The sequence below is a fragment of the Micropterus salmoides genome, unplaced genomic scaffold (assembly GCF_014851395.1).
Source record: "Micropterus salmoides isolate LMB-PRFRI ecotype aquatic unplaced genomic scaffold, ASM1485139v1 Ms_hic_scaffold_22, whole genome shotgun sequence".
Classification (NCBI taxonomy): Eukaryota; Metazoa; Chordata; class Actinopteri; order Centrarchiformes; family Centrarchidae; genus Micropterus; species Micropterus salmoides.
Genome location: NW_024041373.1, coordinates 18736201 through 18761517, shown reverse-complemented (window position 1 = coordinate 18761517; position 25317 = coordinate 18736201). Strand labels below are relative to the sequence as shown.

The 25317-nt window shown below is 40.6% G+C and overlaps 1 protein-coding gene across 3 annotated transcripts in view; it reads right to left on the bottom strand.

Moving 5' to 3' along the window:
* The window catches only part of adam12b (ADAM metallopeptidase domain 12b), an 86710-nt gene extending 63072 nt beyond the window's left edge, over positions 1 to 23638 (bottom strand). Inside the window, exons 1-5 of one of the 3 annotated variants that reach the window (XM_038737642.1) lie at positions 23452 to 23638; positions 23222 to 23267; positions 22685 to 23074; positions 10587 to 10708; positions 7931 to 8004 (exon numbers count right to left, since the gene is read on the bottom strand). In XM_038737642.1, the coding sequence (XP_038593570.1) occupies positions 7931 to 8004; positions 10587 to 10708; positions 22685 to 22796 (308 nt within the window). In that variant the 5' untranslated portion in view covers positions 22797 to 23074; positions 23222 to 23267; positions 23452 to 23638. Of the gene's footprint in view, positions 1 to 7930; positions 8005 to 10586; positions 10709 to 22684; positions 23268 to 23451 lie in introns of all 3 variants that reach the window. The other 2 variants (XM_038737641.1, XM_038737643.1) reach the window with 2 other exon arrangements.
* Between the last annotated feature and the right edge of the window lie 1679 nt (positions 23639 to 25317).

Below are 25317 nucleotides of genomic sequence, written 5' to 3'. Positions count from 1 at the left end.
TCAATGTTCCCTCGCATGAATGAGAAATGAACATACACAGAGAGAGGGAAACACAAAAAACACATAACACAACCTGACCATACTGGCTAAGTGCTGTGACAACATCCTCGCAATCCCCTCTACTACTGCAGGCCCGTAAAAATAGGTCTGTAGCAGTGAACAAAAAGATGATGCTATATGCTGCCATACTGCATTAGTGCATTAATGTATTTAAATGTTTCACTGAAAGCAAAATTAGGGCAATAACTGGAAAACAGTTTTGGCAAAACTATTCCTTAAACATTATTTCATCTGCTGCACTGCAACTACAGTTTTAGGAAGTTGTATTGACATAAGCATATTCTAATAAAAGTGGATAGTAATAAAGTAATAAAGTGGATTCCAGTTTCATAATCACATAAATATGTGAATAACATTGTGCTTTATTACAGGTCAGAAGTACGTGATTTTCTTCAAGGTCAAAACTACTTAAACTATCGCTTTGTCAAAAAAATAAAAAAATAAAAAAATAAAAAATACACTGGCTTAACACTGATCTTCCCCTGAGATCTCTAGGTCTGGAAAATAAAATCAATCACACTATTAGGGAACTAGAGAGGAAAAGAGAAAGTGAACCAAAGACAGGGACAGACTTAAAGAGAAAAAAACTTTACACTATGCAAGACTCTGAGGTAGCTTGGCTCTGGTGCTTGGCTCTGATCCCACAGGTCAAAAAACTACCATTCTAATCTTTTCCCCAAGCAACACCTAAGACCGCTCTCTCTCTCTTTTTTCCTTCTTATTGTCCTTCAAGACTGGGCAACTTTCCCCAAGGACGCTTTGCATTATCCACAAACTCTTTAGCCAACTAATTAAAGATGGTAGGAGGCAAAGTGCGACTACAATGTCATCGGTGAAAAAGAAGTGAAATTCACAATCAGATCAATGCTCAATAAACAAACATGATGTGTAAAAGCTCACACTATAACAGTGTGCTCCAGATCTCTTCTTAGTATGTGTGTTTTTCAATAGTCATCTCTGCACACATGCGCACAGTACTAAAGAGGATTTTATTTCCCAGCCTGACACTGACAAAATGCCAGCAGCAGGTAAAGCCAGACGCTGAACAGCAACAATAATTTTATCCTCTGTCGCGACAATCACCACGTCAACAGTAGAAATGTACGCTTCATGTTGCAGTACCAAGAATGTGCGCATTGCATGTATTTGATCGGTCAATGCATTATGTAGCCCAATGATGTTGCGTTGCATTGCAGCAAAAGCTGAGTGAGGTTCAACAGCTCTGCGTTTTTCTTTTTTGCCTGAGCGCTCTGAGTTGGCACTCCCCCCTGTGGCAACACAGTGGTCTCATTAAAAGTAAAAGTTTGATGTTTTGAGTGACACACTTATTTGCTTTCTGACAGAGAGTTCGATGAGAAGACTCTCATATCTGTGTGTTGAATATAAGGCTACAGCCAGCAGCCGGTTAGCTTAGCACAAACACTGCAAACAGAGGGGAAACACGTACCCTGACATGGTCCAAAGGTAACAAAATCCATCAAACAGCATCACTAAAGCTAACTAAGTTATCACTCATTTGTTTATTATGTACAAGAACCAAAATGTAAAAATGACATCTCTCCATTTAACCGGAGGTTATGTGCGTTATACTATTTATAAATTAATAGTTAATATTTAATTAATATGAGAGGGGTCAGTTTTCTGTTGTCTGCAGTAGCATGTTCTTCTTGCACTGCAATCGGGGGGCAAAAATATGATATACAAAGTATCAGTTTACTCTGTTATACTGTCTCATAATTGGCATCCACAATGAACCAAAGTGAAGAAAAAGAAGCTAATAGAAACCCCTTGCTTGTAGGTGACTGGTGTTTAACCTTGTAATAATGCCTGAATTGATTGTGACAGGCAGAACAAAATGCCTTGGCATCCAACAGAAAGTCACACAGAGACTTGGCACCAAAGTCTGGGTACACATGTGTTGGCACCAAGCAGCAGCCTGAGGTCCAACATTCCCTCACCGGTGGCTTTGACAGGGTCTCAGGTTGCATGGTGACAGAAGAGCTGCTCAGTGAAAACACAAGCATGCATGGGGAGAGCGTGGGAGGAGGGGGTAGGAAGAGATAAGGGGGGTTGAAAAAACCTGGATATAGACAGACAAACAGCAAGACGTGACAGGAAGAGAGCATCAACATCAACTTGATCGTTGACATGCAGGAACAGAGGAAATGGGAGTGATGGTAGAGTTAGTGCAAGAGGAAGGAGCAGAAGAAGAAGACTGCCAAAGTTGTGAAGTTTGCTGCTCCTCAATATCCAGCATCCATCTATTTCCTGACCTCATGCTAGTCATAGGTGAGCACAGGTTTATTTAGACTGCATGGAAACCCATCATTACTGACTAGTTACATATAAAAGCTCCTTTTCACAACCTAGATTAGGCATCAGAGTTGACGGCCAAACAACCAACAGCCAATTCTTTTCCACATAAAAAGCACAGCTGAATGACGGAACCGCATACAGTTCAACTTATCTCATACTCTTGACAGATCCAATTAAAGTGCAAAGGAAACCTGGAATCTCTCCTTGAGCGGCCCGAGCTCTTCCTCACTGAACAGACTTGGTAATAATACATCTCCTCTGTGGTACCACACATAGAGAGAGGTCTTGGCATTGTCAGCTGTGTTATTGAAATGAGGTGCATCTTCTTTCCCATAGAAAACACACTGAGTATGTTGCTATGGGCATTTTTTATTTTTTTTTGTCAAAAATAATAATGATGTCATGTGTTCCAAAAGGGCTCTTTCCTCTTTTCTTTCCTGCCACAGAAGAATGAAAGGAAATGTTCTCACTGGGAAATGCAGGGTCTTGTGCAGAGCACTAGTTAGACTATTAATTCATCCAGCTCATTGTGTTTCAAGGAGAAAAGCTGAACATTTTTTTATTAAAAACAGTGTACATGAACAGGATTGAAGCAACACGCAATAAATACATCTTGTATGCCTTAACGTTATGAAAGTATAAGGATGACAAAAGATCTGAGTAAGCACAAAACAATTTTGAGCGCTGATGATCTAGTGAATGAATGATCTCGTTTTAAAGCCATTATGGCATTGATTTTTAAAGTCAAATTAATTTAAAAGTAGTTACTAGCTATATATCATAGCGGCTGCGCTAGCTTCGTGTTACCTTCTATTTCTAGAGTGATTTTCTGAACCAGATGTTGCGTTTTCTTATTTCTTCTTTTTCTGTTTTTATAAATCATTTTAACAGTGAAAATTATTAGAACTATTATAAGAAAAACCTTTATGAATGAGGCTCATTGTCATTTCTGAGCTGAATGCTGCTCTCTGATTTGGGGTGTTTAGATTTACTGTAATATGATCCAACTCAATGTAGGATTATAAAAACAAATGGTTCACACAAACAAACAAGCAAAGAAAAATAAAATAAAATTATTATGGGCTGTGATGGATGTTTGTCTTTTCAGAATAGGTGTGGCACAAATCTGACATAGGCCTACCGGTTTTAATAATTTGGATGGTAACAGGATCAGTTAGATTACCAGAATTTGGCTGTACTTTAATCTACAGTGTAGATCCATACGCCCATAATAACTGAAATTGTAAGCTAAGCGAAAATGCATATGGGCATAAAACATGTAAATCATATGTTTTGCCCAATAATCATCTGACAGTTACAGATGAACCATGTATTCAAAAGTTGACTTTTTTCTTGTTCGGATTTTGAAAAAGACAGGATCCTAATGTCCGGACATGGATGTGTCCTGATGCAGCTTGCTAGTTAAAAAATGTTGGCAAGCTGCCAAAACAGTTGGAGATATTTAAGAGAGCACACTTGGAATCAAGTGCGAGAATTATCGGGATCACTCTCTGTGCACTCTCAAATGTTAACTTAGTTTTGCCTCCCTCAAATCTTTTGTCCTCAAGATATATCCATATAAAGTAAACTACTCTCAGCCTTGTTAGCTCAGGGGTCAAAATAGAAACGTTGGAATATAAAGAAGCATATTTGTGAATATTCTCAGTCATCCATTTATTACACTTAGCTGACAATTTTATCCAAAGCGGCTTACAATTGCTATATATACATATCAGACGTCGCACTCCTCTGGAGCAACAAGGGGTTAAGCGTCTTGCTTCACAGTGGGGAATTGAACCCGGGTCTCTCAGACTACAGGCATGTGTCTAATCCACTGCACAATCATCACCCCAAGGAAGGTTGAAATTGAAATCAAAGGGAACTGGACGTGGTTGAAGATGCTTTCTCCGCTTAAGAGCAGACCACCTTTGTGAAGCGGTCTAGGTGTGGGTGTTTGTCCAAACCAAACATGTTAGGCGGGATAGCACAATTTATAACACATTCTTCCTCTTACAAATGAAAAGTTAAACTTCTGAGTCTGTGAAATATAGAGGCAGTCCAACTAATCAACAATAAAACACACTGTTTCTTAGTTCAGTACACACAGAGGATTTGCTTCTACAGGCTTACTTGGTCTAGTATGATGAGTAGCTTATGGTGGCTAATATAAGCTGACTTTATTGCTGTTTGCTGTTTAACTGACAGTACTGAGTTAGTTTTCGGATTTTAAGTTTTAGCATTTACCTCTATCCCATAATTGTCACTTATGGCCACAGTATCTCTTTAAATGAAAATAAGGGATATCATGATCAGCACTAGCATAAAACTATTTCAAACAATAATGGGCCTTAGAAACCAGAAATCATAATACTAAATGTAGAAAACTTTTGTAAGTGGGCCAACATGCACATCTTTGATACTCTCACTCTCTCGCACACAAACAGCACCTTCGTCCCCCAGACAGTGCTATTGAAGTCTTTAATCAAGACTAATGTGGAATGTCCCATAAGACCACCATTAATCATTTGAAGCTGGCCAACTGTGCCATTGATTAATGCTATACATCAAAGCAGCTGCTGCTGGCCCAAGTCCGCATGTCTGTCCAGCTCTGTTTGCACTGTGCAGCACGTCAAGCTTTAAATATTGTATATGACACAGCTATTCCCATTGCTCTTACGAAAAAAAGGAACATGGCAGAGTAATGGGAAAACAGTTTCTCTTTTTTAACCATGTTAAGCCTCTTATTTTGAATGAACTAGCTCATGGGACAAAGAAGTTTATGTGTAGCGGCATATAAGACTGTTACAACTGAAATCAAGCAGAGAGGCCGGTCTAAGTCACATCCCAGTGTGCTACTCTGGTATAAAGCTGACAGAAAACAAAACATTTACTGTGAAATTACTTTTCTGGCACAGAAATTGACAAACAGGAAGATTTTGAACTGTAGCTTGCAGGGCTCTTCTTTTGACAACTGTGATAGACTTTTGTATACCTTGTAAAAGTGACACAAACTTCTGAGTCTGTGAAATATAGAAGCAGTCCAATCATTGCCTACACTGTATTTTTTTATTCAGACAGTTTCATTCCAGTGGCCTTCAAAGGACACAAAAGAAGTGGCCCCTAACACCCAGGGAAATGAAATCCAGTCCAGGCTTGGGCATTTGTGTTTGCAATGAACAAAAAATTTACAAGGTGTACAAATACAAAGAAACTCTGCCTCTCTAACACACACACACACACACACACACACACACACAGTCTCGCTGTATGCCATCTATAAAAAACACTTCCCTCAAGCACACACAGTGGGCCCCCACTGGTTTCTCTCCTCAGTAGATTTGTTCTTGTCTTGTCGATGTTTCCAAGTTTAACCTGGGACAGAGCCAAGCGGCTAACAAACAGCGGTTTATTAATTGGATCTGGTAGCGTGTTTATATTGGTAAGGACTGAGATCATTTCACACTGGCCTTGGAACAGGTGTGCTATGCAGCGGTGCCAAATGAGCAAACTGCACAGGCTCAGCAGATTCAAGCAAAAAAGGATGAGCCTCCACAGAGATCCTGCCATAACTCAGCAAAAAGAGGCACTACTTATTAAGCTCTAGAGTTATCTGCATTGAGATCTATTCACGTCCACAGAACACTTAATGACTGTTCTTTTCCCCCTTAGTCCTACTTGTTTTTACCTCCAAACAGTCAACATTTTAACCAAATTTCTCCTTAAGTAGCATTAAAGTTAAACTTCGACACTGTATGTTCCTCACCTGTTTGTGTTTCAAAGAAATACAATGCTTACAGTGACTTAAATATTTAAACATTAGATGCTATTTTGGATCATTACATTAAATAGAAAATTGCAGATGTGTCGGACATAATTGGACTAGAATTAAAAATATTGTTTTGAGGGTCTGCTTGGCTGTTCAAAATGCATTTGTAAAAACATTTGCTGTTCAAGAGGTTTAAGGTTTAAAATATTCAACATATTTCTTCATATATGATGAGATTTTGTACATAAACTGTAAAGTGGAATGAAAGAAATAAAAACGCCGCAATGAGGAATATGAAGATATCCACATTGACAGCGTGCATAAGCGACAGAAGCTAAGAGAGCAGCTTTGGGGGAAAAAACACATCTTTTAAGTGCTGCAATTTGGTAAACTGCTTCCATACTTTGTTCCAGCAGAAGATGAGGAAACCCCCAAAAAAGGAACCATTTTTCTTAATGCTATGAGTTTTATGCTATGAGTATCAAGCAATTCTCAGTGACACTGAATTGGTTCAACTAATTTGAATGTACTTCAAGTTCACAATGAGCACATGTTTAATGTAGGAAAATATACACATAAGAGAGGGAGTTACGGTTACCAGATATAAAATATTACTGTGAATCATTCAGAAAAACTACAAGTTATCTCTGCATCCTTGGCATTTTCTTTTCATGTGTCCTCATCTTTCCTTTTGACCCAGACTAAACAGTTACAGCCTCAACAACACAGACCCACGTAGAGGTCAGAGACCACCTGTTCTGAGTTGGCTGAACTGGTGAGGCGATATCAGAGGACACATCTGGCCTGACAGAGAACAGGCCGGATGGGAATGGCAGCATGCTCGCTCCCGGGGCTCAGGCTGGTGACGGATGACTCACAGCTGATGCTGAGGTCAATAGAGGTCACATGGAGAACGGAGAATGGAAGGTCAGTCAGGACAGTGTTTTTCTATGGAGTATGTCATTTCTGGACAGGGACGTTATTATTTATAGGAAGTTTTTTTGTTTGTTTGGCAAGTAATTTGAAATCTGTTAGTGAGGGTTGCCAGGGCACCTTGAGATCTCACGGGTCCGATTTCTGTTTGTTTCTAGAGTTACCAGTTGATGGAGGTCCGACCAGTTGTGGATCAAATCCATCATTCCAGTGTCAATATCTGTATCCCAAAGCAGCAGCGTAAAATATTATGTCTCGTCTCCCTCTGAATCAGAAACATTGGCAGAAACAAGACCTAAGACAGCAGTGCCATCATTCTTGTGAGATTACTAACATTTAACCCGGCCTTTTTTCTTCTGGCTTTACAGCAATCCTTCCTCTCTATATGAAACAGTTTGTGCGTGAGTATGTGTGTGCGTATCTACATATTTATGAACTCCAACTGATCCCCACCCCTCGCTTCACAGTTCACTGTGTTATTTTCCGCATTCTGGAAGGGAGTGGAGTGATGAGAGGGAATGCAAAGGAGGGGAGGACAAGCATGTCCTCAGAGCTCTCTTCTGCCTTATTCTTTATCAGCTTTCATCTCTCGGCCCTTCAGAAAGACTGAACTATAAAAGAGTCCAATCACTAGGCGACATATTATTTTTCCCTCCTTGAATACACTATATTATAGCCCAGACACATACAACTTCTCCTCCTTTTGCATATATAACTTCAGCCAGCCATAGCTGGGAGCGTGGGTTTATCTATTGGCTCAGTGTGTGATTAACATAATAAATATGAAGTCTCCTCTGTCCCAGTGCTCACAGTGAGTATGGACAGAGAATTTAAATAAATCATAGGAAAACTCACTCATTTTTCTCCAGTAACAGGGTAAGCTGTTCACCTTCTGCACGTACCAGCAGCTGGAGTGACGCAGGATAACTCTGAAACACAAAAAGATGATGGAGTGTTGAGGTGGTGCACGGATCTCACCCATCCTGCCAGTGGATCAGCGTTTGTGTGAAGCTTCACCTTACTTTGACACACAGACTGTACACAAGGCAGGATGTGGCAAGGCACAATAGCGTTAGAGGAACAGGAAGAAAGCTTCCACATCCTACACTTCCCAAGTCTGTGCATGACACAAAAGTAGGTCCATAGGACTAGTTTCACAACTTAACCAAACAACCTAAGTTGTCTATCTGTATTGTCTCTTTAAAGTTATAATCCTTATAGGGCTGCAAAAAAAAATCCTATTGCACTAGTTTTGACAGATATAACGATTGCGATAATATTCATGATTAGTGGAAATTATTATTTTTGCATCACAATTTTTTAATTTTACTGAAAAAACTATTAAAATAATGATGATTTGTTGGGGTCTGCAACAAACAAACATGTTTTCCCACATCTGAAGAACACGACTTGTAGGTCGGGGCATCTTTGCAGCACTACAGTACTTCATTACAATGCTGCTTTGTCAAAATATTACGATTTTGATAGTACTTTGATTAATTGTGCAGCCCTAAATCCTTATGATTTTCATGAAATCAAATCCCATTTTTAATACAATATATGATTGGCATTTTATATTCAATAGCCATTTAATATATTCACATTCAATAATTATAATAACCTTTTTTTTTTTTTTATACATTAGTTTAAATTGTTAGTGGTGGAGCCATTCAAGCACTAGGGATAAACTGCCTACCTGTGCACAAGGGATTCACAGGAAACAGGAAACAATGTATGTATGTCCAGCATACTTTGATCTCATTGATAACAGCCTCACTGTTTTTTGTTCACTCTCTTCATACCACATCAGAGCTCTACAAACAGAACATCTTTCTTTAACAGAAAACTATATTTCAGTGCAACAACAGTGATGACTACGCGATGTGAGTATTTCAGTGCCACTGATTTATGACCTGGGAAATGAAGGGGATGCAGGAGATTTCGCTCACAATGTCAAATGTCATTTTGACATTTAATCCTAAATCAAATCTCAAAACGGCAATTTCCCACCAAACAGCTCTAAGATGACGCTTTTCAGAAAATAGTACAAATCGCTTGCAGCAGGACAGAAGCAAATTGTGTTCACGCCTGAGGCATAATGATGGTGTCAGATCATTCTTACCACATGAACATTAAAAATACGAGAAAAAGATAAGACATGGTCAAATAAAAAAATTATTAATGTATCCTAACTAGTAGACAGACAGAAATAGTCAGACGTGCACAGTGAGGAATGAACATGGATTAATGTAAAATCAGTTGATATTTTTGACTTCCTGTGTCCTCTTTCACAGTGATATTTCTTAGGTCTGCTGACCGGTGCTTTCAGGCCACTACATTGCCAGTCGGTCTGCAGCTCTGTCTGAGAGTGTCTATGTTTGTGTGTATGTGTGGCTGCAAGTGTGCCTGTGTGGAGAGTGGATATCACTGTAAGTAATGACTCTGCAATACTTTACGACTGCTTGATAACCTTCTATTGGCACAAGGAGCAGCAATATAAATCTGTTATCCGTGGAGGTTTAAGTCTTAGTGCAGCAAGACTGCCCTAGTGGTCAGTTTAATTTGAGGAAGGGTCAGTTTGTAGATACCCTACAGTAAAACCACTGTATCTCCTAAAAACAAAAAACAAAAAACAAAAATGTCAGCAATAGCTGGGGGGTTATAAAATATCTGATGTAGTTGAAAAAGGTGTGCTTAATTAACTCCAGAAAGCTAAAAGTTGCATTTTTCCTCATGCCTACAGTGTGTGACACGTTGGTGATAAACAAGTCATGTAATTAACATCACTGCCCCTCTTCTACTGACTGACTTTGAAAGAGCAGCATAAGGCTGGAAAAAACAACTCCGTCAGATGGTGACTTCCCTGCACCAGGAAAAATGTTTGATTGCTCTGGGAGCTCTCAACCTACGCATTTCCCTCCTCTGGAAAAGTTTTCTTAAGTTGTGGTGGGGGGATGCCGAATTTCAAACATTTTCTTTTCCAGCTGTAGTAAGTAGGACAGACTGGTTTTGAGAGAACTAAGGAAACTGCACATATGTATGGATGTGTCTTTAAATCTAGCATACACTGTATCTTATGATGCAGGAAAGGAATTACGTGTTACGAGGCTTCTTCATGCTCTCAAATATCCCTCACAGCATCGGGTTGTGCACTGCTGACTTGTAAAACTGTTGAAAGGCTGACGAGTTTCACGAATAATTTCACAGTGTGCATCGCCTATGGGGCAAACTCCTATTCAACAAACAAAAGAGGATACTTAAAACAAAGGAGAGGGAGTTGGCGAAGAGAGAAACCGCAACAGGGAACCAACAGAGAATAAACAGAGCTGAGGAAGGGACTTTCTACTGAAGAAAATCAAGCAAGCGGGGAAAGAGGCAGCAGGGGAGGGAATCATATACAGTACTGCGGTTATGTCATACAAAAAGCCAGACATCTACACTTGGCTGAGCTCTTGGAAGCCATCTTATTAGCATTAAACTAGTGTTGCTAAGTGGCCGTTTGACTATTTACCTCGGCTGTGAGCTGGCAGAGAGGTCTGCGCTCATTGCCCTTCAGCAGCAGAGGTACGGTGGTCTTGATGCGTTGTGGTTTGAACGCTTCCCCTTGCCGTTTAGACTTGTCTGGACTACTTCCTGTCAAAAAAAAGAAGAAGTTCTTCAGAACAGATTAAATACATCACATCACACTACAAACATCACAGGGGCTTACACAGTAGATTTTGTTAAACTGTTCTGTAAAATCCTCAATAATTCAAGCACACCAATAATGTTTCAGACAGAACGAAGACTGCAACAAAGACAGGCACGCCCCAGACACATGGCACAGCACTACGAAAGATTGTGGACTGTGTTGCTGAGAAAGCGTAAAAGCTCACTCTTGTTCCTTTGAGGCGATGCGCTGTCCCCCAAAGGGCCTCTGCAATAGGACCACAGACAAGGCATCAATAATAGATGCTCTCACACAGTTTATGAGGAACTCAGCCTTTAAGAAATCTCCAGACAGGGGTGGAGTTAAAAAAACAAACAAAAAAACAACAACTGGTAGGATGAAACTGTGCTTTCCACTTCTTATTTTTATTTCTGTCTTTTCCTCTTTCCCTTCATATAGTAGGTCAGAAACTGGCACTGGGGATCTGCTGCTTTTCTTTGCTTCCTCCTGCTCTCCACTTTCTCTCTTTAACATATCATTTTACTCCTCTTTTACACTCTTACTGAAGTGAAATTAGCAAAGTTGGAAGTCAATTATGCTAATTAGCCCTTAATAGACTACTCATTTGGGAGGCAAACAATATTAGATGTACATATAGCATAGGATGAAATATAATAAACCGGATCAGTGGCTTCAAGCAGAATGTGGGAATCATAGTCACAATTCCCTCTGCTCTCTCAGTGTCTCTCTCAGCTCTCCTCCCTCTTCTCCCACAGACAACTGAGGTTGTCCCTAATGCTCCCACGGCCTTACTGAGCATGTCTGTGTTGTAGCAGGCCCAGAAGGTTTCCTGTGAAGCCCAATAAATGTTACAAACCCAGAGAGGAGCTGTGGAGATGCAGCAGGGAGGGAGCGTTAAGAGGGGAGGGGAGAGGTTGTTCGAGGTTTTACACTCCTGCTATCACCAAAGGAAGACCGAGGGAACATGCTGTGTCTCTATTTACTGTATATCTAAGGTTTAGGCCTGTTCCTTAATCCCTTGAGATAGGAATCTAAAGCATCTGTTTGTCTGCATGTGCATGTGTAGTGCTATGCAGGGTACAGCAAAAGTTCAGCAGTACACGGAGCAGCAATACTACAGTCTGACACATTTTGTTTACTCTTCCTCTCCTCCCAGCTGGAGATGTCTTCATTTTCAAGCACTCTGTCTCTTAAAAGTCTGACGTTTCTTTTCTTTGAAGACAAAATTCTGCGATGATTCCTGCGCCACCACAACTGCATTCCTTACAACTTCAAACAGTGTGTGACAGCAGTCGCTCTGTGCTCTCACTGTGGCCAAGATTCTGCATTTATCCTCAGTGAATAATAAGGTAACAGGGGCATAAAAGGGACCTCCTGTATTTAATGGGGTATTTGAACATGTGCTAATGGTAGTTTGTTGGTTTTAGTGGTGCATGAAAACCATGTTAGACAGACGGAGCAGCATGCCTGAGACCACAGGCTGCGGCGAGAGTGCCATTAAAAAGGAGCTATAAAAGGAAAGTCAAGCAGACGTCTTGATAATAAAAGACTCCATCGCTTCCACTGGTGTCCCTCACAATTCATTTAGATGTCTGAGATACTGAATGACTTTCTCTTAATTAAACCATACCAATCCAGAGAGGAAAATAAAGCAGGGGTATGCTTGAAACAAACTAGTTCTGAATAGTCACACTCGAAAGCGTGGCGGAAAGCCTGCAGTCCTAGAGGGGGGGGAACAATGAATTGAACACTTTCGGACAATCTTTCCTCAAAGGCATTGGTAGTGTTGCGCTTGTTTGTTCACACGGAAAGCGATGAAAGTAGTTGTGTGGAGAATAAAAAGGAGAGCTTGAGAGAGAAGTTCAAATTCTGCGTCCTTTGCAGAGTGAAGGTCTAGTGTTTGCAAGTGTGAAATTCCAAACATTACAATAAATGTTGTGCCCCACCCCAATTTGGGTCATTCAAACACTGTTCAATGGTCTGACAGGCACTTAGCTTGAAGCATACTGACCCCTTTAATTTGCGTTTGTACTGCGTGTGCGAGAGAGCTGCATGCTGTGTGTGAGTTTGTCAAGGTTTTTGTTTGTACCAGGCCTCAGTACAAGCTGGACGAAGATTAAAGTTTGTATGCAATATCCTTCATTGCTCCCCAAAAAGAAGCATCCCCTTCACACAGCAAAGAAATATGACATTCATGATCATTCTCATGGGCTTTATCCTCTTTGGGAACCTTTGAAATTCAAACTAAAACTGGGTTAATCCCATATGTTTTCTGGAGAGTATCTTGATTGCTAAGCCAACCACAGTTGTATCCCCACATTGGACACGAGGGAAAAGTGTCTGCGGGTCACACATCTTAAAAACGCAGCAGCCTGTTTGGCAGCCAAAAACATTCCCCCCCCACTCTCTCTTTAAATAGCCTCAAAAGCCAGATCTCTTTTTAAGCTAACGCCATTTTGATGATCTAACAGGGACAACTCTGCTGTTCCACCCCGAGCATGAGTGTATTACTAATTAACTGGTAGGTAATGTGAATTCCAACAGCGGCTGATGTCCACTTTACTCAGCAGGGAAGTGACACAGCCAACAATATAAACAAACAAAATGAGCCGCAATTACTTCAGTCAAACGGAGGTTGCTGCTGGACTCTAAATAAACCTCACATACACTCAATATGTTACCTGCTGTATCACAGACATTTCCAAATTACTTTCACATTTATTTGTATATTATTTATTCATCTTTTCTGAGGAGAAGGTGTATATATTGAGAGGGTGATTATTTATGCATGTATAGTTGCACATAAATGCATATGTGAAACATTATTTGTGTTCTTTTCAGTCTTCAGTAGAAACATTGCTTTTAACACTGTATCTGCTCAATCAGCAATGTTATCATGGAGTCCCTCTCTTGAGATGAACAAGAAAATAAACAATGCAAAGAAGGTCAAAACAGGAGGATGAAGGATATGTGGTATCCATAGGCTAGGTGCTCCAGGAGAATGAAAGAGCAAACGTCACAGTGGGACTTCAGAAACCTGCTGCAATATAATTAGCCTAAAGTACAGGTTTAGTAGGTACAAAATACTTACTTCTTAATTGAGCTTAAAGTTGAACAAGGAAACAGCAGATAAAAAATTTTCATACCACAATCTCACAACAATCTCACAATGTCATGTGATCGAAAGCTCCAAAACAGCTACTAAACGGACCGTGTTAGTGACATTATTTCGTCAACTGCTGTTCCCCAAAGTCAGGAATGAACTTTGACGGGCAACTTTTAAGCCAACGTAGACGAGAGGTCCTTAACTATTATCAAAATGAACGCAGATTAATTCTGCTCATCATTTCAGCTCTGATGTGAACATGTCATAATTGCCCTACTGTACAGTATTTTTCATTATTACCTAAAGTATTTCATCTTTGCTGCTGACACTTGTTAAGTGGGATGGACAGGAGACTCCTAAAGTGAAGAGCGGAGAGATTATGGAGACAACCGGAGAACCGAGGCTATTCAGTAGTGTTGATGCTTTCTGAACCCTACAACAAAACTGGGAAAATCAGACCTTTTATTTTTGCCAGATAACCTCTGTCTTAGCTGCTCTTAGCCACACAGCCCTGGTTTACAGCTTTCAACTAAGGTCAAATATAAAATCGAGGAAACACAACGGAGCCCCAGAGACACAGCTTTTCAGAAGAACAGATCTTTAATAACAGAGGATAAGAACTCTAATTATGGATTTGATAATGGCGAAGATTTTATGTTCAATATCTGCACGGCAGCTGCAAAACCAGCCCTCCAAGACTCCAGTCAAACCCCTGTGATGCGTCTGTGAGTGCCTTCAAAAGGTGAGTCTTGGCCAACAGTAACTCACTGAAGGAGTCTCTTAGCAGAGAAAGGAAAGACGAAGGTACCACGATAACACACAAGGACAAATGTCTTTAAATAAAAGGTTTTGTGCCAAAACGCTGACAAGCAGCAAACGGCAGAGGTGAGCTCAACTGTTGCAATTGGATTCGATGGAAATCTGGCTCTAACCCAGAACCATTTCTCGGAGTGCCTACTGTATTGATCATACATATTGATCATAAAGTGGTAACGTATTGAGCCAAGCCAAAACCACTACACGGACATGAGATAGGTGTTATTATCAGCGTTGACAGGTTTGTTCTTTCTTTTATGTTTCTTTTTTCATTTACTTACATGTTCACAAATGCATGAGATGAAAAATAAAATAGGAGCACATTAGAATACAATGGTTCTACATTCTCCCACACAAGAAATCTGAGGATTAAAAATATTAAAATGTTTTCATCTTTTAGGTCAAAGTGGTACAAAGGAGCTCTACAAACACATTAGTGCAGCTTTCTGTATACATCCAATTACTGGTTCCATATGAAAACACCACTGACCTAAATAGAGCAACGGATGCTACACCTACATTGTGCCCTTGGAAATAAAGAGCCCTTAACAAAGAGAATGGCGAATGAGGCTGATTTGAAACACTGTACAGCTCATGACTATCTTAATAGAATCATTCCTGGAAGTAAAAATGGCATCTAACTACTGCTTCAACATCAATTAGACAGTGATACCTGTGAGGTCGTCCTGACATTTATTTAATTAGCAGGAAGCCAGAGTCACTCAGAGAAATAGAAAGACATGAACATAATCGTTAAAGACAGTCTACCATATTACAGGTTGTTACACGGAGTCTTGTCACAGTGTGAAACTCAGCACTAAAATAAAGCCTGGGTTTCCTTTCATAACAAACACTCTTACTCCCAGCACATCAAAGAGAGCATTTTACAATTCCTTTATTAGTTAAAAGGCTCCTGATGAATCCTTTTTTATAAACAGTAAAGGAAAAAAGCCCTGCTGCTGACACGGCTCATCTTCAATAAGATGTTCTTAGAGTAATAAAAGACATGCAAAAGTAGGCAGCATTGTTTAAAAAAGGAGTACAGCTGTAGCTCTCAGAAGTGCTAGCCTCTTTGCTGCATATTAATTGACGTTAATGCTAGAAGCAACTTAAAAGAGAACACTGTTTCAATTGATAAAATAAGTCATCCAGTGAAACATATGTATGGGCTTCTTTTCTCTGTAGAGAGTAAATGTACGGATATATTTTTCATCTCCACGTTTCATCTTGAGCAGCATAATGAACTGGGTAGCCTACACTATGTTAGATGGAAATTACAGTATATTCAACAAGATACTGGCCAGAGCTGTAATTTCCACTTGCACTTCCAATGTTCAAAGACTAACTCTGAAAGCCCTGTCCAATTTTTTTTTTTTAGAATATATTTAGAGATGAAGTAAAATTATGAAATTATGTTTCTGCTTCACTCCATGTCTGTTTTCAACTGAGGTAAAATAGTACTTTTTCCACCCCTGCACTCTGGCTCCTCCTACCACCAGCGTCTTTGTACATTGACGGCACAAAAGGATCTCTGGGACTGCCAACTTGTCCAAAGCAGAATCAAGGAAAGAGGTTGACAATTTGACTTACTACGAGGTATTTCTTGACAATGGGAGAGACCAGGCTGAGAGGCAGAGAGAAAAGGGGGCTGAGAGGCACACACAGAAACTCAGAGTCCCAAAGCCTTTTGCAGGAGTTGAGAGTTTGAGTGTTCCCTCATTGCCTCATTTCAACAATCCCTCCATCTATTAGCTCACTCATCACTCGCTTTCCCTCTGTGATGACACACTGGTGTAATTAGCGCTGAAGTTGAGAAGGTGTTAATCCTCGATGTGGGACCCCCCAGATCCATTCCAAACAGAACAGCCCATTATTGGCCTGATAGATATGAGGTCAGCTGCTCAAACTGAAATAATGGTAATAGGACACTTTTCAGGGTGGGTTAGTTAGATTTGCTTGTCTGTCCCATTCTCCCATCCTGTGCGAGCAACAGTGGAAAAGCCGATTCCCATCTTGTCTTCCGCAGCTTTAGACATGATGAGCTGTGGGGATTTCAGCTTGAAGGATTTGGGGATTAACAGAAACTTATCACACATGCTTGGTCACCTAGCAGCCATTCTTGGGGGAGGCAAGCTTTATTCGTTATTATGGATTGCTAGCAGCATGGCTCTGTGGAAGACTGTGTTGGTCGGTCAACCGCTTTGGTTCTCTCCCAACAACTACTGACATTCATGTCCCCCTAAGTGTGTGACCATCTGGTTAAATACTTACTTACAAAACTAATAACATTCCTAATACCTTCAAACATACTTTGTGATTACTTGTAATTAGCACGTTAGCCTGCTGGCATTCTGGACTAAGATGGTGAACATGGTAAACATTATTCCTGCTAAACATCAGTATGTTAGCATCGTCATTGTGAACATTAGCAAGCTTACATTAGCATTTAGCTAGTACACCTTCACAGAACCAGTGGTGGGGAAGTGGTGGCCCAAAGGTTAGTGATCGCCAGGTCAATCCCCGAACCGGCAGGATAAAATCTGGGTGTGGAAAGTAAACCAAGCAGTGCTTGCCCTCCCTCATTTATCACCACTGAGGTGCCCTTGAGCAAGGCCTATAACCCCAACAGCTCCAGTGGAGCTGCTTAGTGTACCGCACAGCTTCCAGGTGTGAATGTGTAACAGTGTGAATGTGATCAGGGCCTTCCTGCAAAAGAGAGGCTTCCTATCAGTGAAGCTCCCCTGAATAAAAACAGGTAAGAGCCACTAGCCTTGCTGTAGATAGTCTTTTATTTTACATCATTATATTTATTAAAATATATTATAATATTTATAAATAATAATTCAATGTATACTAAGTTTCTACAAAAAAACAAAGCAACTTTTGTCATGATTTTGCACAACACGCAAGGAAGGCAAGTTAAGTATGTGCAGCCCCTTAACATGCATACGCACGCACGCACGCACGCACGCACGCACGCACGCACACTAGGATCAAGAGGTTCCAAACTGTTGTGGGCAAAGCACAACCAACCTCTGCCTCACAGGTCTTTCTTTTTTTTTTTTTACAAAAGGTGTTCACTTCATATAATACTCTCTCAAAACAGCTTCTATTCCCTTTATCAAAAGCTTCCACAATATAAAGGCTGATGGTTTAAGAGCAGGGCTAGACTCCAATCAAGAACATCTCACAGTAAATTCACTGCCACAGAGGTGTGATGACCTTTCTGTTGTGAAATTATTGATGTAGGGCAACCTCGTGGTTCAGCCCACTGTGCAACTGCAAATAACATTGTTGCATCAGTCCTGTGTCTTGTTCTGTCCTTGCTCTCATCCAAGCGAAACCTAATATTTCTTGAGGAGGGTGCTCTGTCACAGAAAAAGAAACAAACAAAGCAACCACTGTTGTAAAGAATTCACATGTTCACCAGCTCTTTTGTATTAGCAAAAATGCTCCCTATTCCTTCTGCTACGCCTCTAGCCTCTCATTCATTTTGAATGTGAGAACTACCAGTTGCATGCGTGCACGCCTCGCAAATTCAATATCTGCCTTCATTCTGAATTCTAGCTTAAATATCAACACCCTGCTATCCACAGATTTTTTATGACAGCAGTGACTCTGTGTTCCTTTCCTACTCTACATCTTTTCGTTATTCCATTATTCCTCTCTTTGCGCCACAAAATTTCAGAGAAAAATTTCTATCCCACAAAAATATTTGAGCTTTACAGGATGTATGAGACGTTCAATCACCGCAGTAAATGGATAAAAGAGGAAGGTGACTGCCTTTGCACCTGTCTTTACGCCTCGTTTGGTTCTCTGAAGTCTGATTGGGGGGAAATGCGCCCACCCTCATCTATCACACCCGTGACGGACTGCTGTCTGTCAGGTGGCGGTCTGCAGCTATGTTGCTGTCTAACACCCAGACTTCTCAAAGTTTCACCTCTCGTATCTTCTCTTTTCCCTTTCTCGCTCATGACATATGGAATTGCGTGGAGCATCAGTCCCTGTGTGCATGTTAGTTTCACAGATTATCACACTGCAGTGAGTATCTCTGAGCCGTGCCTGCTCCTGGTTTGTGCTGTGTCTTATGTCGCAGTCTCATAACATCAGCTTATCTATTAAATCCGCGATCCCGTCATTCTCGGGCAGAGAAGCACGTGGTGAGCAGGAAGAAAGTAAATCATACTGATGGCTATAATGACCATTGATGCTTAACAGAGGGAGACGTTTCTAACTGTGTATGTCGTTCCCTTGTGGACAACAAATCAATGCCAGCCTGTCCTCAAAATGTCAAGCGGCAGCCACCACCCCAAGGGTTTAAAAGACAGACCAGGGTGAGGTTATTTCCTAAATGGCTTTAGCAGAAAGGGGTTGTTTTGACGCGTATGGCAGCCGTGCATCAGCATTTCCCCCACAGACTGGAGCGTTGGTGTGAGTTACATCCCAGGAAACTGTGCTGAAAGGTGGGCTATGCATCTGAGGGTCCAATGGGAGTGTGAGTGAATTTTTGAGTTTCAGGGTGCTCAGGGTTTCTTTTATTCTCCTCTCCTCCAGTTTGTTTAGACAACACAGACAGTCTAATCTTTCTAATTAATTCTGTTAGATGCTGTGGTTTGACCAGATAATATCCTTAAATCTAATCCAGGTCATTTGGTTCCTATGTCTCTAATTATTTATTGAGTTTCCCCTGCCTGTAAAAAAGATTACCAGTTGATATGCAGAGGAGACACGACGAGAGACAGACAGGGAGCCAGAGAGCGAGAGAGAGAGCAATTCATCAAAGATTTGTAAACACAGCCTGCTTGATTCTTGCCCTTTTGGGACTTCTTTTATTTTTGCTTTTAGCTTTTTTGAAAGCTAATGAGCAGACAGCCAATTCCACTACTGACCACCTGACTTTAACTTTGTAGATTCTTTCATGGGCTGTTTTCCCAAAATTTAATTACACCAACATTTATACAGAGGCGGTTCTTTTTAACCATCTTTAAACAAAAAATGTGTTACTATTCTGAGATTCACTCAAAGAGCCATCGGTCAACCTTTTGATCATTTCAAGTGTTCTTTCTGTTAAAATAACAGGTGTCAGGGACAAACCAGTCTTCTGAATGCTACTATAAATTATTTTCCTCTGTGTTACTCATTGGCTCTATGCTTTTTGGGGGCCATTGTGATTAATACATAGACTGTATAAAAACGGTTTAAAACTCTGACGAGGGTTTCTTTTAGATTTCCTCACTGAAAATTACTTTTTTTGTTTTTATTTATTTATTTTTTTTACTGTGCTTTCACTTGTTCAATTGTTCTATTACTCAGAAGTGCAATATCACTGGCTTCATGGCCAGGATACACTCAACATGATCCTTTCAAAATCCCTCCAGAGAAAGTCCTTTTTATCTGGCGCATCACTTACCTCAGTAACTGCTAACACAACACAGGTTTTGAACTCTATCCAGGTAGCCGATTGCAGCTGAGTGTTGGCACACTCAAAAGTGTTCTGGCACAGGAGGACTGAATGTCAGTCGGCTCTGATCCAGATTTGGTTGAGTTTTGGGGGGTGCGGACTTGGGCTGATTTAGCCTGAGAATCTGTTTCAGTAAGCAGCACTCAGGCTAGCTTTGGGCAAGTGTCAACTCATGTCAACCAGTAGTGCCGGATTTATGCCACTGCAGAGCCAAGTCATTCTGGCTAAATGGATACCTACCAACCACTTTACACTTAACATAAATCATGAGCTGCCTATTACTAATGTGCCTATAAATTTAAATATAAGAAACAGGATGCGGTAGCAGCCTCCTGTGTCAAAGTCCAACATTTTCCCATACAATCGCGTCTACCTCATTTCTCTGTGGACTTTGTGGCTATATACCAACGTCATATAATTTCGTAATTCTTACAGCTGCGAGAGGGATATGTCACTTAAACTTGGGAGGACAGTCTCAAGTTAGGATCCCCAATCATCACAATACCTTTATACCATGTGTTTTTGTTGCACTTTTTGCTGTACTGCACATATTAGTCCTTTTTAAATCTATTTTTGAAAAACATGTTATACCAATCCACCTACATATACATACTGTATATACATTTAGTGTGCAATCTAAACCATAAATATAATTAAACTAAATATTCCTGGGACAGCTTTTTCTATTCTACAGCTACTGTTATGCCCACCTTGCCATCATTAAACAAATACATCTGTAGAATTTCTGAAGTGAAAAATGCTTGGTTTATTTCTATATATATATATATATATATATATATATATATATATATATATATATATATATATATATATATATATATATATATATATATATATATATATATATATATCAATCCAAACAACGTTCTAGGAGAATGGTCTGCCTTGAGGAAAATCTCTCCAGCTTCATTCTGGCTCACAAACTACAACAGGATAAAGACACTGTAGTCTCCACCGAGGTGGAGGGAGGCCATGACAAACAATTTGGGTAGAAGCTGAAATCAATATCCTGCTGACATCCAAGAGGTGGTACATACTGGCTTATTTCACTACTTACTACCTTTTAAAATTATTTTTACCCCCTGCATTCATATATCAAAGAACCCTCTGAGTGAGAGCTCTAATGACCCCACATTGAGATGATTTGTGCGGTAAACATCTCCTGAAATGCATCTTTCTATTGCTCTGCCAATGAATAATTTTCAGGGAAGCTTTGCTATAACTTGAATGGTACTACTAATGATGCACCCTCAGGCTTCATGTTTGCCAGCTCAAAATCAGTAACAATGAGCAGTGTCTGCTTCTGCATTGAATTTAAATTTTGCAGGGGGAAATTTACATCATGAAGACATGATCCAAACTTCTATTTCTGCCTTAGTATGAATATTTGTTTTTATCTTGTCAGGTATTATGAGCATTGTGCTCCTACAGTACCCGCAGTAATTGTGATGATAACATGCAATTGTCTTAGCAATAAACTTTACAGAGTGTATGTTTGTGAATCACAGCAAGAAGGTTGTGGGTTCAAACCCCCGGTTTCCCCGGCCTTTCTGTGTGGAGTTTGCATGTTCTCCCCGTGTCTAAGTGGGCTCTCTCCGGGTGATCGGGCTTCCTCCCGCCGTCCAAAGACATGCGGCCTAGGTTGATTGGTGACCCTGAATTGTCCTTCGGTGTGAGTGTGAGTGTGAGTGGTTGTCTGTCTATGTGTGCCCCTGCGATGGACTGGCGACCTGTCCAGGGTGTACCCCGCCTTTCGCCCGATGTCAGCTGGGATTGGCTCCAGCCCCCCGCGACCCTGTACGCAGGATAAGCGGTTGACGATGGATGGATGGATATATAATTGGAGCGTGCATGATCTTGACTCCACAGAAGCCAGTGTGACAGTCCAACATATGTTAGTAACCTAAAGTACGGATCCTGCTGTGGTTTACGGGTGGGGTGGTTTTATCTTGGTACTGAAGTATGTGCACGGCCACACACACTAAGCACAAACCATTTGTATCCTGGCACGTGCTCTGTCCCATACACACAATACTCAGTTATCACTGGCTTAGTCATTCAGTAGATTAAGTTTAGCTGCTGAATAACAACATCCTGTTTGGTTTATGTTTACAGCCTAAAAATGAAGCCGTATCCTCCTGGATGTTAAACTCATCCGTCCATCCCGACACTTCCCTTTATTGTTCCATCTGAGCAGAAAGATGAATCTAAATAAACAAACTCTTTCCCCCTTCTGAATTTTCTAAATATAAAATGCACAGCCAGATAATGAAAAGGGCTGTATGTGAAGAAGGGTGTGCAACATAGTTATTTTAAGTCTCCCATCAAGTACATTAATCATTTAACATATTGGATTCTCTGTAAACTAACGTTACCACACGGTAACCCTACTATGAACACAAGCTACTTACACAGTATGTATACAGACAAAAACATGTTCAGTTAATCAGACTGTGGCTCAACATCTGGAGCACTACATAAAAATGAGTCAATTCACAAATGACAGACATGTTAACAGTTATGTTGCCTACTCACCTTTCTGTATATTGTAAACCATGTCAGCATTTTCTGCTGCCGTGGACAGACACCAGAGGCGGAGAGCGAGGATCAGAAAGGCAAAGTTCTTCCGCCGCCTCCAGGTTCGCATGATGCCCGGGCTCGGTGTGGTGAAGCCGGGGGAAAGCGCACTGGTCAGACTGCGTTATTAATGCAGCACGACCAGACACTTCACACAGGTGACAGGATGGAGACAACAGTTCAGAGCAGTTCACAGTGGTGTAGTGGGGGGAAAGACGGGGAGGGGTGGGGGGAAAAAAGCTTCACCACCCAGACTCCAACGAGATGCGGCAGGCTGTCATTTCAAGAAAGAAGCAGTCAAAAACTTTTCCTTTTTCTTCCTGCACCAGACGTTTGGCGGACAACAGTCTGGGGGAAAATGTACAAACACACGTGTTAGCTAAATGTTGTGTGGATGTGCTGCTCATGTGATAGGAGTATGGCAAGGAGTGGTAGGAAAGACAGAATGAGGGATGTTGGAGAGTAGTGAAGCGGTCTTGCCATCCCCTCTCGTACCGGAGCAGCCACACTTTGCCATGTGCGCTTCAGACTCCTCTGGGTCCTAAAGCCGGGCAAATGCAAAACCATTTAGTTGTCAAATCTAATCTGAGGATTTTATGGATTTTACCCATTTACCCACTTAATCTGGCAGACAGAACAGTTATTTCATGTCTAAAAGCACACAAAAAAGCATTGAGGATGTGTTATTATCTGCCGACATGCCACATATGGCGCAGCATACTTACCATAATGTTAGAAAGAAGAGCACTGTCAGCTAACGTTGTCTGTCGGTTTACAAAAACAACTTTGAAGAGAAAACCCTTTACTGGATAACAGGCAAAAAAAAAAAAAAAAGCAAACGCTAGCTAGTTTATATAAAATTTTGTTTGTAGCCTATGTGAGAATGTGTTTGTGGGGTTTGTGTTAGGTAAGTAAGCCTGTTAGATGCCAGTTGTTAAGTAGCTAGCTAAACTTTTTTAAAACAACTTTATTGAAAGATCAATAATGTTACATGACAAAAAAAGAGATCTGTGTACAGGAAAAGAAACGACTTAAAATGTATTGAAATGTCATAAATAAATTAAGAACTATTAAAAAAAAAGATTTAAATAAATATATGAAATAATTTTACATTACATTTGTTCATTTAGCTGACGCTTTTATCGAAAGCAACTTACAATTGCTATGTACGTCAGAGGGCGCACGCCTCTGGAGCAACTAGGGGTTAAGTGTCTTGCATCCATTGTCAATGGATGAGGCTTCAAATTAAAAGGCTATTGATTTATTTATTGTAGATATCAGACACTACCAACATACACATAAGAACTTTGACCCATCCCCTCTTGTTTCAGTACCCCATGTTTCTCTCGCTCAGTCTCAACTCCTCCCTGCTAAAATGTGTTTTTTGATCTAGTGGGTCCACAATGGATTAAGATGATCAACTCCTCCCCTAACTCACTCTTTCTAAAATATGATGGATGCAGCCTTAGAGACACAACCAAGCAAGACACACACCAAAAAAAAGCTTCGAAAATGGCACTTCCCTTGGCGGTTACATAATATAAACGATGGCACTGCTTGGGATGTAATTGCTGGGAAATATAGAGTGAAACACTATGATGAGCTGTGAAGAATGAAATCTATGCATGTATGCTGATGGGATTACAAGTTGACATTTCTAAAATGTTATGCTTTTAACCTGTTGAACCGTAAGTTCCTACTAAAAGTTTCGTTTTCAATTTTCTTTCAATTTAAGAGCGAATATTGTAGATTTTATTTTATTTATATATATAAGTCACCCCTCATTTTGAAATACCCCATGGGATGAGACTGTCTATTCTTTGGCTCTATCTCTGTGTCCAGACACACACACACACATACACTGACAAACTGTCATCATCACCCTGGCCCCATCTGTGTTTTGCGCAGGCTACCTGGTCTGGTTTAGTCTAATCTTTTTTAGTGTGTGTACGCTGCAGGCGAAAAAGTCACAGATGTCTCTGCACAGGCATCAGTTCACTCCACATCTTCACTGAGGCTGCATACTGCGAAGGAAAGGGAAACATTTTGCCTGAGCTGACTTTAATTGACTTACATCCTTAAAATCCCACAGTGTCTTAACATTTCTTTAGTTCCTCTGAAGAGTTTTAGTAAAATGTACGCCCTCAAAACACCTATATTTTCTGTGGTAACTGGTTCTTTTTTGCCTGTGTTTTTGAATGACCCTCTGGCTTTTCTTGCCTGTTGCTCACCCTAAGATTCTTTGGTGAAACAAATTCCAACCCCCCCATGCAGTAAATATTGTAGATTTTTATTGTGAATACCATTTGCCTTGATGTTACAATCACAATCCTAGAATTAAGAGCCACAGTCAAAAGAGCCATGAGGCTAGATGTTCAGACAGTATGGGGTTCCAGTTAAATGACTAATGACTAAACACTTACACTCTAATCAGTGGCTCTGTACACAATTAGCCCTGTAAGCTCAGCTAGTGTTCTCCTTTATAAACCAGACATATCAGCCTTACCCCCAGGGCATCTGAGTCAGTCATGGCCATTGGGAAGCCAGTCGAGGGGCCTTAGAGCACACAGTCCACATTATGCGAATATAGC